The sequence below is a fragment of the Salvelinus fontinalis genome, chromosome 15 (assembly GCF_029448725.1).
Source record: "Salvelinus fontinalis isolate EN_2023a chromosome 15, ASM2944872v1, whole genome shotgun sequence".
Classification (NCBI taxonomy): Eukaryota; Metazoa; Chordata; class Actinopteri; order Salmoniformes; family Salmonidae; genus Salvelinus; species Salvelinus fontinalis.
In genome coordinates, this window is record NC_074679.1 from 28347861 (window position 1) to 28361709 (window position 13849).

Here is a 13849-nt window from a genome sequence, read left to right on the forward strand (position 1 = left end):
GTTTGGACCACCTGAAGTGACGCCTCCATGTAGTTTGGTCTCTCTGGTGGAGTGGTTCTTAACAGTTCAACAGTTCTTTGCCAAAATTGTGAAATGTTTAGGACCACTTGATCTGGTGGACAAATACTTCCAAGGCAATAGATGGAGTAGCCTACACTGAGTATCATGAATCCTTGAGTATAGCCTAGGCTGATTGGATTGTTAATTAAGAATAGTGGATTAGACTGATTTCACGCCATGATTTCAGCATAGTTTAATCAAAGATGCCAGATATTTTGAGAAACTTGTTTTATTTTTATAACACTGTAGCCTACATTTGTACAGCAATGTTTACCTGTGTATTAACCTTGTTTGATATATAAGCATCTATCTCTCTCCCTCCCTCTCGCTCCTACTCTCTTTCTCTCTCTCCTTCCCTCTCGCTCCTACTCTCTTTCTCTGTCTCTCTCTTGCTCCTACTCTCTTTCTCTCTCTGTCTTGTCTTGTCTGTCTCTCTCTCTCGCTCCTACTCTCTTTCTCTCTCTGTCTGTCTCTCTCTCTCCTTCCCTCTCGCTCCTACTCTCTTTCTCTCTCTGTCTGTCTCTCTCTCGCTCCTACTCTCGTTCTCTCTCTGTCTGTCTCTCTCTCTTGCTCCTACTCTCTTTCTCTCTCTCTGTCTCTCTCTCACTCAATACAAGTCAAATGGGCTTTATTGGCACTGAAAACATATGTTTACATTGCCAAACCAAGTGAAATAAACAAAAAAAAGTCAGAAGAAACAAATTTAACAACAACAAAAAACAATTTGAAAATGAACAGTAACAGTAAACAGGTTTAAAAAAGGTAGACATTTCAAGTATTAAATGATCAGCTATGTACATTGTTTTAGCAATGTGTAAATAGTTGTATGAAAAGTGGGGGAAGATAAATAAACAGATAAACATAGGTGGTATTTACAATGTTGTTTGAGGTCTACTGGATGGCTTTTTCTCAAATCTTGCTTCTGTGATTGCACATTGTGGTATTTCCCCTAACAGATATGGGAGTTTATCAATGTCGGATTTATTTTCAAAGTCTTTGTGGGTCTGTGATCTGTGGGAAACACACAATGTCTCTCACTTGCGTTCTCTCTCTCTCGTGTGCCCCCTTGTGTTATTAATGTCAATAGCCTCGTTGTGTCAAACTGTTTCTGAAGTCCAGACAAACAGCGCCTTGGGTATGGTCGCTGTCCGAGGTGCTGAAGGAAAGGGCTCATTGGAATCCAGACAGTTTGACACATTTTCCGGTGAAGGATAAACATCTTTGTTGTTTCAAAGGAGAGTACAATGAATAGGCTATTGGTAACAAATTATAGCATCCTCGACTAAAATAATTACATTTTACACCGCTAGGAATAATGATACCAATGTTTCTATGGTAATAACGTTAGCTTTTTTTGTGTTGATGTATGAATCATTAATTAAAGATTATAATCTAAAGATTATTCGCTGCATCCAAGACGCAGCTTTATTTCCTGTGTTCTCAGCAGTGCGCCAACAACATGACCAATATTTGGTAAATGGTTCTCATGAAGCCCTGTGTACTGCGAAGGTTATCAAGTTGGATAAGATATTGAGCAGTATTAATGATATCCCAGAGCGATTTCCCTACATGCTCAAGGGCAGCAGATGTAGGGGTAGTAGTCCCATGGGATGTGGTCCTTGGAATTTCATCAGCGGCCCAGGGTGACAGAAACCTTCTCCAGTGGGGAACTGGGTGGCGGTCGGACATGGTAAATCATCTTTACTACGGAGAGTAATTATCGGTCTTCTGAAGCTTCAGTGAATCCTTCCAGTTAACAAGTCTAAGCTGTGGTTGTGGCTGTGCGTATTAGTGTGTGTTTTGTTGATCGTTTGTTTGTGGTGATGTGCATAACTGGGTCACATATAGAGATTATTATGGGCATCCCCACAACCCTAATAAGCCAACTGCATAATTTAAACCACCTTGATATCCCTCAGGTTAATCTTGCTTCTAAATCGTTTTTTATCTCAAGAGACACACCTGAATAAATAAAGGTTGAATAATATAGACAACCCAATTCTTACATTTGAGTAAACATATCCATGAGCACACAGAATTGTATCGAATTGTATTCTGCGCTGGCATAATAATGATGAAATACAATCTTAAATCAAAATAAATTGAAAACATTCACACCCACCAAACTATATAGAAGCTTTAAAGAGACATCTTCAACGGGCATCGGGTACCAATGAGTTTATTATCGGTGATGACTGGCTGCTTATCTAATACGAGATCCTCTGTGCACCTCAGATATGATGTTTTATTAAGAGAACAGCCCTAATGTCCTCTGTTCAGCTTTCAAAGCACACAAAATATACATGATCTACTTTGAAATTCCAGTTAAAACTGCTCTGTATTTGTTAATTATTTGAAAATAAGACATTGTTGTCTTTCAAAGTTTTTTACATATTAACATTTGATCAGAAACTGGAAGGCAGCTAAGCCAACAGCCTACATATGTTAGCCTCGTAATGAATAGCCCCAAGGTACACACACACCTGAACGCAAGAGCTGACTCTCTGTGCACTGCACTGATCAACTCAGGGTTTTCCCTGAAAAATAGTTTCATTCAAAAAAACGAGAGGATCCAACTAAGTTAAATGGATCATAGCACAAGTTTAGTTTCATCAAAGATCTCAAACCGGCTCATTGCGAAGCTGTTGGATTACGCAGGTCTCTCGTGCGTGTTTGCGTTGGTAAATTAATGTTGGAGCCTCTAGCAAGTCCGCAGTAAGCGCAGCAAACGACTGACTGGCAGGGGAATTGCGCGACTGGGCGAATGAGTGAGTGAGCGAGGAGGAAAGAGGGAGGGTGTGGGTGTGGGACTGCAAAAGGTGGTCCTCCTTAGGCACATGTGATTTCGTTCCGAGACCTACGAGCTGAAAGACCAGGCATGAGTCCAAGGATGGGTAAAAACTGACTATACCTGTGGATATAAAGGCATCGATCACGGATGGATTGTATTGGTTTGTTGTCTTGCTGGACTGCTGGCCACGCACGGGAAAGATATATTTGCGCACACGCCGCAATTGTTGGGCATTGAGTGGAGTGGTCATGGAGAGACAGTGAGCTCTCTCTGAGTCATTGTTGGATGTCCGGAATAGCTTTTGAATTTAAATCATGCAATGTTTTGGGGTCTATGAAAATATCTCCTGAAATGGAAATGAATAGACAAATATAGATGTCAATTCGATAACCCGGGGTGTGGAATATTACGCACATTTCCCTCATGGCTTTACCAAACTCCTCGGGCTCCTCTGGAGCTGACAAGCCCAACCCCAGTCTCATAGATCTGGGAACATTCTTCGTGGACTCTGATATCATATTTGGATTTACCAGTCATCTTCTGAGGAGAAAAGCAAAGGTGAGTGAGTGCACTCTAAATAACTGTAACATACTCAAAACATGAAATGTAACCTAATACACACTACCTTGAAAATGATCATGCTAATAAATAAGTTGATAGACAAAGTGATCAGTAACGCTACAAACCTGGATTTACAGGTAGCCTAAACTACAAAGTCAATTGTCTCGGACCCTGTACGTCTTAACTTGACGGGCGTCAGGTATTTCAGGACCATGAACAGCTCCCCTGATTGTCCGATGCGCCTCATCAACAATGCCAACTTCATAGCGTGATCGCTGGTTGTATTTCTCTTCTTCAAAATAATTTCAAAAACAGAAGAGAGTAGCAGGGTGGATGGTGCTTTGTAGTCTCAAACACTCTTTGCTTTAATAAGCAATTTGTCTACTGTAATCGCGGCTCTCATTCCCTGGGCGCTCTCTCTCCTGTTCAGAAGGCACCGAGCAGTGATAGCCAAATATTAAGACTCGAAATCAATGACCACAATGACTGACTTGATTGGCCATAGTTTCAGATAAAAACATAATTTTCTGATTTATGACAAAATATTCTGAGTCAATTTTGTATTTGCCTTTTTGGGTGAATAGCTTATGTTATGTTTCATGTGTAATTGCAAAATTAACGTTTAGCAGTATTAAATTGACCTCATTCTATTAACCCCATAAGGACGCCTATAATTTGCTACCAGTTGCGCTGCCAAGCGTGAGCCCACTCAACCCAGTCGACGACAGACAGACAGTCAGACAGTCAGTCAGACAGTCAGACAGACAGACAGACAAAGGGCTGCAACTGGGTCTTGTGAGGGTAGAAGGGATCCTCACAATGAAGCACGAAGCCGCTGTCGCTTACATCATCAACATCAAATATTTAAAGTTTTTTAATTAAATATTGAACATGGCCCTTATTTTGGGAAATCCATCCTGCAATCTGTGTATTTACCAAAGGATGGCGCCAAAGTAGCAAGAACGGGAAGCATTGGCTGTAAAGCTCAGTAGGTTAGGCTATGTACTGTTGACTTGTCTGTGAAGCAATGTCTAAAAATGTGTCCGCTTGTGTGAGAACAGGATACAGCCATTGACTACAATAATCTAGAATCACTATGAATATTTCAAATAATAATGTCATTAGGCTATAGAAATAACTCAGTCATTTCTCTACTGTCATGCTATGTAGGATGAGGTCTGATACCAACAGGTATAGAGACAGTTTCTATCCACAAGCCATAAAACTGTTGAACACTTGAAGTGGACTGACCACCTGCACTTCCTCTCTGCACACATGCACTCACTCACTCACTCACTCACTCACTCACTCACTCACTCACTCACTCACTCACTCACTCACTCACTCACTCACTCACTCACTCACTCACTCACTCACTAATAAAAATACATTTGCCACAAAAGTAGTGCACTGGGCCTTTACAACTCCTGCATTAGCGGACCAATACAGCCGTCTGCAGCGCGGGGAAAAATGTTCTCTTACAAAAGTAATGCACTGGTCCTTTACTACTCCTGTATTCAGGGCTGGTCCTGACTATTCCGAGAAAAAAATATTGCCAGTCCGCACAACTAGAATAGTCCCAGTAAGCAAAATTATGTTGAAAAGATGTCTAAAATACGTAATTTCCAGACGTTTTAATTTAATTGTAAATCAAAATGACTGTAAATAGTTTTTTTTACTACTCTCACCTTTTTAGAACATTGACATGTTGATGGTGTCCCAGTCTGCCAATAGCCTACTGTCAAACTGGGACAACCTGTTACTGTCAAACTGGGACAACCTGTTACTGTCAAACTGGGACACTCTTCTCTGCCATTTTAATGCAGAACAAATATTTTGGGGGTTATGAAATACATTTTTTCTGAATAAAAATCCATTTTGGAAATAGGATCAAATGTTCAATTTCATTTTCCTCAAATCTGCTATCAGCTAGCTTGCTAGAAAAAGCTAGCATAGCTGCACTTCACGTAGAAATATATTACCTCACCAAAATGACAAATCCTTGCTAGCTATATTCATAACCATACAGGTATATATGATGACGGTTTATTTTGCTGTATTTGACTCGGCGACAATAAAACAGTAATTGAAATGGTTGAGGGGTCAGGTCTTTTTGCTTTCATTCTACAAAATGTCCACTAGAGTGTAGTGCTGGGAATGTTGAGCTGATAGGCCTAGATGAAGTTAACTTGATTTTATTTATAGGCTGTACAATTACATCTGGGCTACACCATATAATTATAATCAAATATGATGATAATGAATATAATAATAATGTTCCACAAAAATACATAAAACATGTTTGAATACATTTAATTTGTATGAAAAGTTTAAGTTTCTAGTTAAAATATTGAAATGACTCATATACTCTCTAATTTATACTTCTTTACAATAAAGAATTGAGTGTCCCAATTTGCCCGTATTGATTGAAAACATTTGGTCTCAGCACAATTTGTGTTTGAAGAAGAGTCACCCATCCTGGTTTTAACATTTATATATGTTTTATTTTGTATAGTGTAGTAGAGTTATTAAGCTATTTAGAATGGTATTATGTTGGGTTTTAATACAATGGGATGATTATGTAAGGTGTTCTTGAAAACGAAAGTGTCCCACTTTACCAATACACACCACACCCTATGTTAGAGTACTTTTTTGACTGAACGTTGGTGGAGCGTGCAGCGATGATTCTCTCCACAGCACCCTGGAGAGGCGCTGGGAATGGAAACACAAAATATTTTGGTCCCCTGCATAAGCCAAAGTGAGCACTTCTTATCACAGGGCGGCATCAGCACTCACCTAAAAAGCCCATATACCACTGGTTGAGAGAAATTCTCACTGTTTTTGTGCAGAATTATGTGAGGTTTTATGTGTTGTTGGAGGTGGGTCTTGGTCAGTTAGGCTCAGAAAAGTCAGCCCTCTTCAATCTGCTGCCATAGGCGGCCGCCTAATCCTGCCCAATTAGCGGGTCAGCCTTGCCTGCATTAGCGGACCATGTTTTCCTCTGCAGCGTAGGAAAAAAATATCAACAAAAGAAGTGCGCTGGGCCTTTACTGCTCCTGTATTAGGGGACTGATTCAGACGTCTGCAGCGCAGGAAGACATGTAGCATCCATGCTACACACACATCACAATTGCTGCTACTACCAGACTATTATTTACAGTATATTGCTTATACTGCACAATTTAAACACTTGCCCCCCAATCCCCCTTTTCTCTGATAGATGTCTAAATATTGAACTATAATTTGTGCTTCCCTGTATTATACTCATGCTAAAATGTTTATTATATTCTACTGAGCCATTTCCTTTATGTTCATATATCTTATATTTTATTATTGTCTTATTGTTGTTCCATTCTCGAGAAGGAACCTGACAGTAAGCATTTCGTTGGACGATGTACTGTATTCCATGTGTATCCTGTACATGTGACAAAAAAAACTTGAAACTACTGCAATGCATTGATAAAAGCAGCCATAACAATGGGCAAGTTCAGCTTCATAAATATCTAGCCTAATAACCTATAAACCTAATACAACTATCACACATTGAACTACCCTGTTTGATCCATGCACCCACGGTGTTTACGTGATTTACTATTGCAGTGTCAAATCATGCGCCAAAAAGTTTCTCAAAAGTTGTCTTGTGAACCCACCCATTTAAAAGAGTTGATTCCCGCCCACCGTGCGCAGTGAGGACCAAAACTTCACTTCACTCGTATTGTATTGTCATGGGACTGATCCAGTGCAGCACACAACCATGGTTATTAGTCTACTCTACAGAAGTCGTAGCCAGCAGACGGTTTTGCTTTAGTCACAAGTGTGTAGGGACTGACACTTCCATTTACAACTACGCAGTTGAGTGTATGTGAGAACTACGTCTAGTAGGTATACCCAGACCTAGGAGAATGAACTCATTTTGGGGAAATGCAACTCATGGACGGGACCCTGACAACTGCAGGTTTACTGTAAGTGTTTTAGCCATATCAAGTGTTTTGCACATACAGTTAAAGTGTTCAGTTCAGATTTACAATTACACCTGTCGCAGCACACCCTTTTGTTTAGGATCGCATTTAGCCTACCTCTGCAGATTGGTAATGCTCATGTCTACCTATTCATGTTGACATTCATGCAGTTTGCCAAGGTATTCAACAAACAACTCCAGACAAGTAACGTTATGCTTCCACACCTGTGCTTGTGCGTCTACAAGTTTGAATCCATTGTATTTTCCTACATAGAAATCAATGAATCTATTTGAACTGACTTGCGTTTCTCTCCTGACGAAGGTGGAGGGTTGTCCCAGCGGAGAGTCGCCGTTCCCTCTTGATCTGAATACCAGGAAAATACTCCACTCATCCGAGTATGCGCGGTGTAACAGCCGGCCACCACCCGAGGGCGCTGGGTCGGTGACTGTCTCCGAGTCGGAGAGAAGGGACGACAAAGGAAGCTTTTGCCAACAATGTCAAATGAATGTGACTGAACTGAAGAGGCAAGCGCTGGCCTTGGCAGACCCAAGTTCACTAAAGGTTTGTGAATACATGTTTAACTTTACTTTGAGTCTCAAGTGCTGGTTGTATTTGACCAGGAATGCAAAGTAATACTTTTCATCAATTTTACACCAAGGCTACCTACAGTTGATCAACCTGAATTGACACCACCATGACTCTGCTGATCTGTGCTCTTGGTTGATTTTTGTGAATATTGCAATGACATGGTAATAACCTCTTCTTTCCTCCCCCCTCTTGAAATGAGTCCAGTGAGGTGGGTCTTACGTTTATTATGAAGCATGTGGTAATGGGAGATCAGTGTGTGTTTGTTCACCTCATGCTCGGTTGGCATGACAGGGACAGGCTGTCTTGGTTCCACTCATGTACTGCAGGTGAATAGGGGCAGATGGCATGCTAAGAATAAAGCGTGCTGCCACCCTCCTCCCAGTGTTGGTAGTTGTAGGCATACAGTGTAATTCTGCAGGTTTGACCCATGCCCCAGCTTTGCTTTGTGGTCCTCATCACTGATGGGCACTTCTCTGATGGTTTTACGTTTGTACCCACTGCCCATTTGCCTATGATATAGTCCAGTGCGATGGGTACACAACGGCAGGGTGAGACATGGCTGTAAGACTTGTGAGCTCTGTATTCCCAGCATGTAGTAGCTGTGGCGATTGTCAAGCAAATAACTGTCTGTCTCACGGTAATTGACCGTTAATGAATAAACACATTTGTCATCTCCTGGCTTCCACACATAGCCTACAAGCCATTTAAAAAAGTTGAATAAATCTATGTAATATAACCTACACCTGCACAAAATGTACTCTATTTCAGTGTTGAGCGGTTAACAAAGAAATAGGTACTCCTATATGCTTAATTTAGAGTTGTTAATGTAAATTTAGTTGTTCTACAAACGTTGGGCGGCTTTATGTTTAGATTTTTAATACATTGTAAGGCTGTATGATGAGACTCTAATGATGATTTGAAAGAAGTCCCTTGAAAGGCATGAGCTCTGCTTTGTTTTGTGCAGGCTGTACACACTCCAATAGTCTCTCATTCACAATTTGACAAGCACTTGATAATGCCGCAAATGTCACGGAGGCATCCCCTTGTTGGCCGTAATGCACCCTAAAATAATCCATGTTTTTTGCAGCCAGGAGTGCTGCATTGTGCCCTTCTCCCTGAGTGTGCTGCGCAATCCGAAGCATCTCTCACTCACATGGCTCTCTGTCACGTGATCTGGTCTTCTCACAGGCTACAAGTCAGACACAGCAAATCAAAGTTTATTTGTCACGTGCGCCGAATACAACATGTGTAGACCTTACAGTGAAATGCTTACTTACAGGCCCTAACCAACAGTGCAATTTTTTAAGTAAAAAATAGGTATTAGGTGAACAATAGATAAGTAAAGAAATAAAAACAACAGTAAAAAGACAGTGAAAAATAACAGTAGTGAGGCTATATACAGGCACCGCGCAACTGCGTACATCCTTATCAAATTCCGAGGTGCATATTGAAGATATTGGAAGAACTGTCCACATTTACTTTTCGTCAGCCAACAAGATGAGTAGGCCTAACAAACAGCAAATGCACTAGCCTATTTCAATCTGCTATCCCATAGTACAAAAGTCAACCTATTCTATTCTGTGTGATAAATAAATATTCCAAACATAGTCTGGGACAGTTCTGGGATGAGATAGATCCCAAATTAATACAATTACTAGCATCAATTTTTTTTTTTTTTTAATGAAATGTAGCTGACGCAACAGATTAGAATGTTTACCATAAAATGTTGATACACTATTAGGCTATTTCTTCACATTATAAGCGCATCAATGTGCACATGGTAGTAGGATATAAGCGCAAATGTTCCATTAGCGGAAAACACCATTATCAAAAATGACAACAAATGCAATTATGCATGTAATGCTTTTATTATAAAGGTGCATTTTTATGGTGTAAATTATCTTCCTCAAACTTGAAACTAAGGTGCTGCTTATATATGTCAGTTAGGAGATAGGCTCTACACCCTTTGTAAAACGGATTAATGTGCTTAATTTTAAGAAATTACTTGGCCACTTTAGTTGTGATACAAACCTTATTAAAACATGTAGGCCTATGGGCTGTTCTACATGAGGTGTGCAACTATGAGGCATTGCTTATTATGCTGGGCATCATTCACAAGTGATAATATATCATGGTACATGCTTAACACCCCAGCCGTCCTACAATCTAAGATAGATGCCCTCAATCTCACACAAATCATCAAGGAACCTACCAGGTACAACCCGAAATCTGTAACCATGGGCACCCTCTTAGATATCATCCTGACCAACCTGCCCTAAATTCACCTCTGCTTTCTTCAACCAGGATCTCAGCGATCACTGCCTCATTGACTGCCCTAGACCAGCACAAAATCATCCTGTGGCGTTCTGCATTAGCATTGAATAGCCCCCGCGATATGTAACATTTCAGGGAAGTCAAGAATCAATATACTCAGTCAGTTAGGAAAGCTAAGTCTAGCTTTTTCAAACAGAAATTTGCTTCCTGTAGCACTAATTCCAAAAAGTTTTGGGACACTGTAAAGTCCATGGAGAATAAGAGCACCTCCTCCCAGCTGCCCACTGCACTGAGGATAGGAAACACTGTCTCCACCGATAAATCTTAAGATAATCGATCATTTCAATAAGCATTTTTCCACAGCTGGCCTTGCTTTCCACCTGGCTACCCCTACCCTGGCCAACATCTCAGCACCCCCTGCAGCAACTTGCCCACTGCCCCCTCCCACTTCTCCTTCACCCAAAACCAGACAGAGGATGCTCTGAAAGAACTGCAAAATCTGGATCCCTACAAATCAGCTGGGCTAGACAATCTGGACCCTCTCTTTCTAAAATTATCCGCCGAAATTGTTGCAACCCCTATTACTAGCCTATTCAACCTCTCCTTCATGTAATCTGAGATCCCCAAAGATTGGAAAGCTGCCGTGGTCACCCCCCTCTTCAAAGGGGGAGACACTCTAGACCCAAACTGTTATAGACCTATATCCATATTGCCCTGCCTTTCTAAAATCTTTGAAAGCCAAGTTAATAAACAGATCACCGGCCATTTCGAATCGCACCGTACCTTCTCCGCTATGCAATCTGGTTTCCGAGCAGTTCATGGGTGCACCTCAGCCACGCTCAAGGTCCTAAACGATGTCTTAACCGCCATCGATAAAAGACAGTACTGTGCAGCCGTCTTCATCGACCTGGCCAAGGCTTTCGACTCTGTCAATCACCATATTCTTATCGTCAGACTCAGTAGCCTTGGCTTCTCAAATGACTGCCTCGCCTGGTTCACCAACTACTTCTCAGATAGAGTTCAGTGTGTCAAATCGGAGGACCTGTTGTCCGGACCTCTGGCAGTCTCTATGGGGGTGCCACAGGGTTCAATCCTCGGGCCGACTCTTTTCTCTGTATATATCAATGATGTCGCTCAAGCTGCTGGTGATTCTCTGATCCACCTCTACGCAGATGACACCATTCTTTATACATCTGGACCTTTTTGGACACGGTGCTAACAAACCTCCAAAAGAGCTTCAACGCCATACACTCTTTCCGTGGCCTCCAACTGCTTTTAAATGCTAGTAAAACTAAGTGCATGCTCTTCAAACGATTGCTGCCCGCACCCTCCCGCCCGACTAGCATCACTACTCTGGACGGTTCTGACCTAGAATATGTGGACAACTACAAATACCTAGGTGTCTGGTTAGACTGTAAACTCTCCTTCCAGACTCACATTAACCTCTCTTGGGTAGGGGGCAGTATTTTCACGTCCGGATGAAAAGCGTGCCCAGAGTAAACTGCCTGCTACTCAGGCCCAGTTGCTAATATATGCATATTATTAGTAGATGTGGATAGGAATCACTCTGACGTTTCTAAAACTGTTTGAATGATGTCTGTGAGTATAACAGAACTCATATGGCAGGCAAAAACCTGAGAAAAAATCCAACCATGAAGTGGGAAATCTGAGGTTTGTAGTTTTTCAACTATTTGCTTATCCAAGATACAGTGGAAATTGGGTCATATTGCACTTCCTACGGCTTCCACTAGATGTCAACAGTCTTTAGAACCTTGTTAGAGGCTTCTATTGTGAATTGGGGGCGAATGAGAGGGGAATGAGTCAGAGGTCTGCCAGAGAGCCACGAGCTGACCAGGCGTGTTCACATGAGAGAGTTAGCTTGCGTTCCATTGCATTTCTGAAGACAAAGGAATTCTCCAGTTGGAACATTATTGAAGATTTACGTTAAAAACATCTTAAAGATTGATTCTATACATCGTTTGACATGTTTCTACGGACTGTAACGGAACTTTTTGACTTTCGTCTGCACCTAGTGATCGTGCGTCATTAATTTTGATTACTGGGCTACGCGCTAACAAAAAGGATGTATTTGGACATAAATGATGGACTTTATCGAACAAAACAAACATTTATTGTGGAACTGGGATTCCTGGGAGTGCATTCTGATGAAGATCATCAAAGGTAAGTGAATATTTATAATGCTATTCTGACATCTGTTGACTACACAACATGGCGGATATCTCTTTGGGTTCTGTTGGTCTCTGAGCGCTGTACTCAGATTATTGCATCGTGTGCTTTTTCCATAAAGTTTTTTTGAATTCTGACACAGCGGTTGCATTAAGGAGAAGTGGATCTAAAATTCCATGCATAAGAGTTGTATCTTTTAGCAATGTTTATTATGAGTATTTCTGTAAATTGATGTGGCTCTCTGCAAAATCACCGGATGTTTTGGAACTACTGAACATAACGCGCCAATGTAAACTCAGATTTTTGGATATAAATATGAACTTTACCGAGCAAAACATACATGTCTTGTGTAACATGAAGTCCTATGATTGTCATCTAATGATGATCATCAAAGGTTAGTGTTGTATTTTATTTTATTTTACCAGGTAAGTTGACTGAGAACACGTTCTCATTTGCAGCAACGACCTGGGGAATAGTTACAGGGGAGAGGAGGGGGATGAATGAGCCAATTGTAAACTGGGGATTATTAGGTGACCATGATGATTTGAGGGCCAGATTGGGAATTTAGCCAGGACACCGGTGTTAACACCCCTACTCTTACGATAAGTGCCATGGGATCTTTAATGACCTCAGAGAGTCAGGACACCCGTTTAACGTCCCATCCGAAAGACGGCACCCTACACAGGGCAGTGTCCCCAATCACTGCCCTGGGGCATTGGGATATTTTTTAGACCAAAGGAAAGAGTGCCTCCTACTGGCCCTCCAACACCACTTCCAGCAGCATCTGGTCTCCCATCCAGGGACTGACCAGGACCAACCCTGCTTAGCTTCAGAAGCAAGCCAGCAGTGGTATGCAGGGTGGTATGCTGCTGCTGGTATAGCACACTGTATTACTTATACCACTAAAATAAGGACAGGACATGAGACGGGAGTAGAAATTAACGTGGTTATTGTTTAATGCGTTTCACAGGAAGAACATTCCAAGCATTTCAACGTCGGTAAGCAAGGGGGGGTTACAGGTGCCCTAAAGGGACAAAACTAGAATATCAATACACAACAGTTAGTGATTAATTTTATCTCTATTTCTGCCTTTTGTGACTCCTCTCTTTGGCTGGAAAAATGGCTATTTTTCTGTGACTTGGCTCTGACCTAACATAATTGTTTGGTGTGCTTTCATCATAAAGCCTTTTTGAAATCGGACACTGTGGCTGGATTTACAACAAGTGTATCTTTAAAATGGTGTAAAACACTTGTATGTTTGAGGAATATTAATTATGGGATTTCTGTTGTTTTGAATTTGGCGTCCTGCAGTTTCACTGGCTGTTGACGAGGTGAGACGCTACCGTCCCACATACCCTAGAGAGGTTAAGCATCTCCAATCCAAAATGACATCTAGAATCGGCTTCCTATTTCGCAACAAAGCCTCCTT

At 41.4% G+C, this 13849-nt stretch overlaps 1 protein-coding gene across 3 annotated transcripts in view; it reads left to right on the top strand.

Annotated features, from left to right (window-relative positions):
* Positions 1-2873: 2873 nt before the first annotated feature.
* The window catches only part of LOC129811708 (kinesin-like protein KIF26A), a 134771-nt gene continuing 123795 nt past the window's right edge, over positions 2874-13849 (top strand). For 2 of the 3 annotated variants that reach the window (XM_055863234.1, XM_055863235.1), the window contains exons 1-2: positions 2874-3409; positions 7693-7932. In XM_055863234.1, the coding sequence (XP_055719209.1) occupies positions 3275-3409; positions 7693-7932 (375 nt within the window). In that variant the 5' untranslated portion in view covers positions 2874-3274. Of the gene's footprint in view, positions 3410-7117; positions 7375-7692; positions 7933-13849 lie in introns of those variants that run through there. The other variant, XM_055863236.1, reaches the window with a different exon arrangement.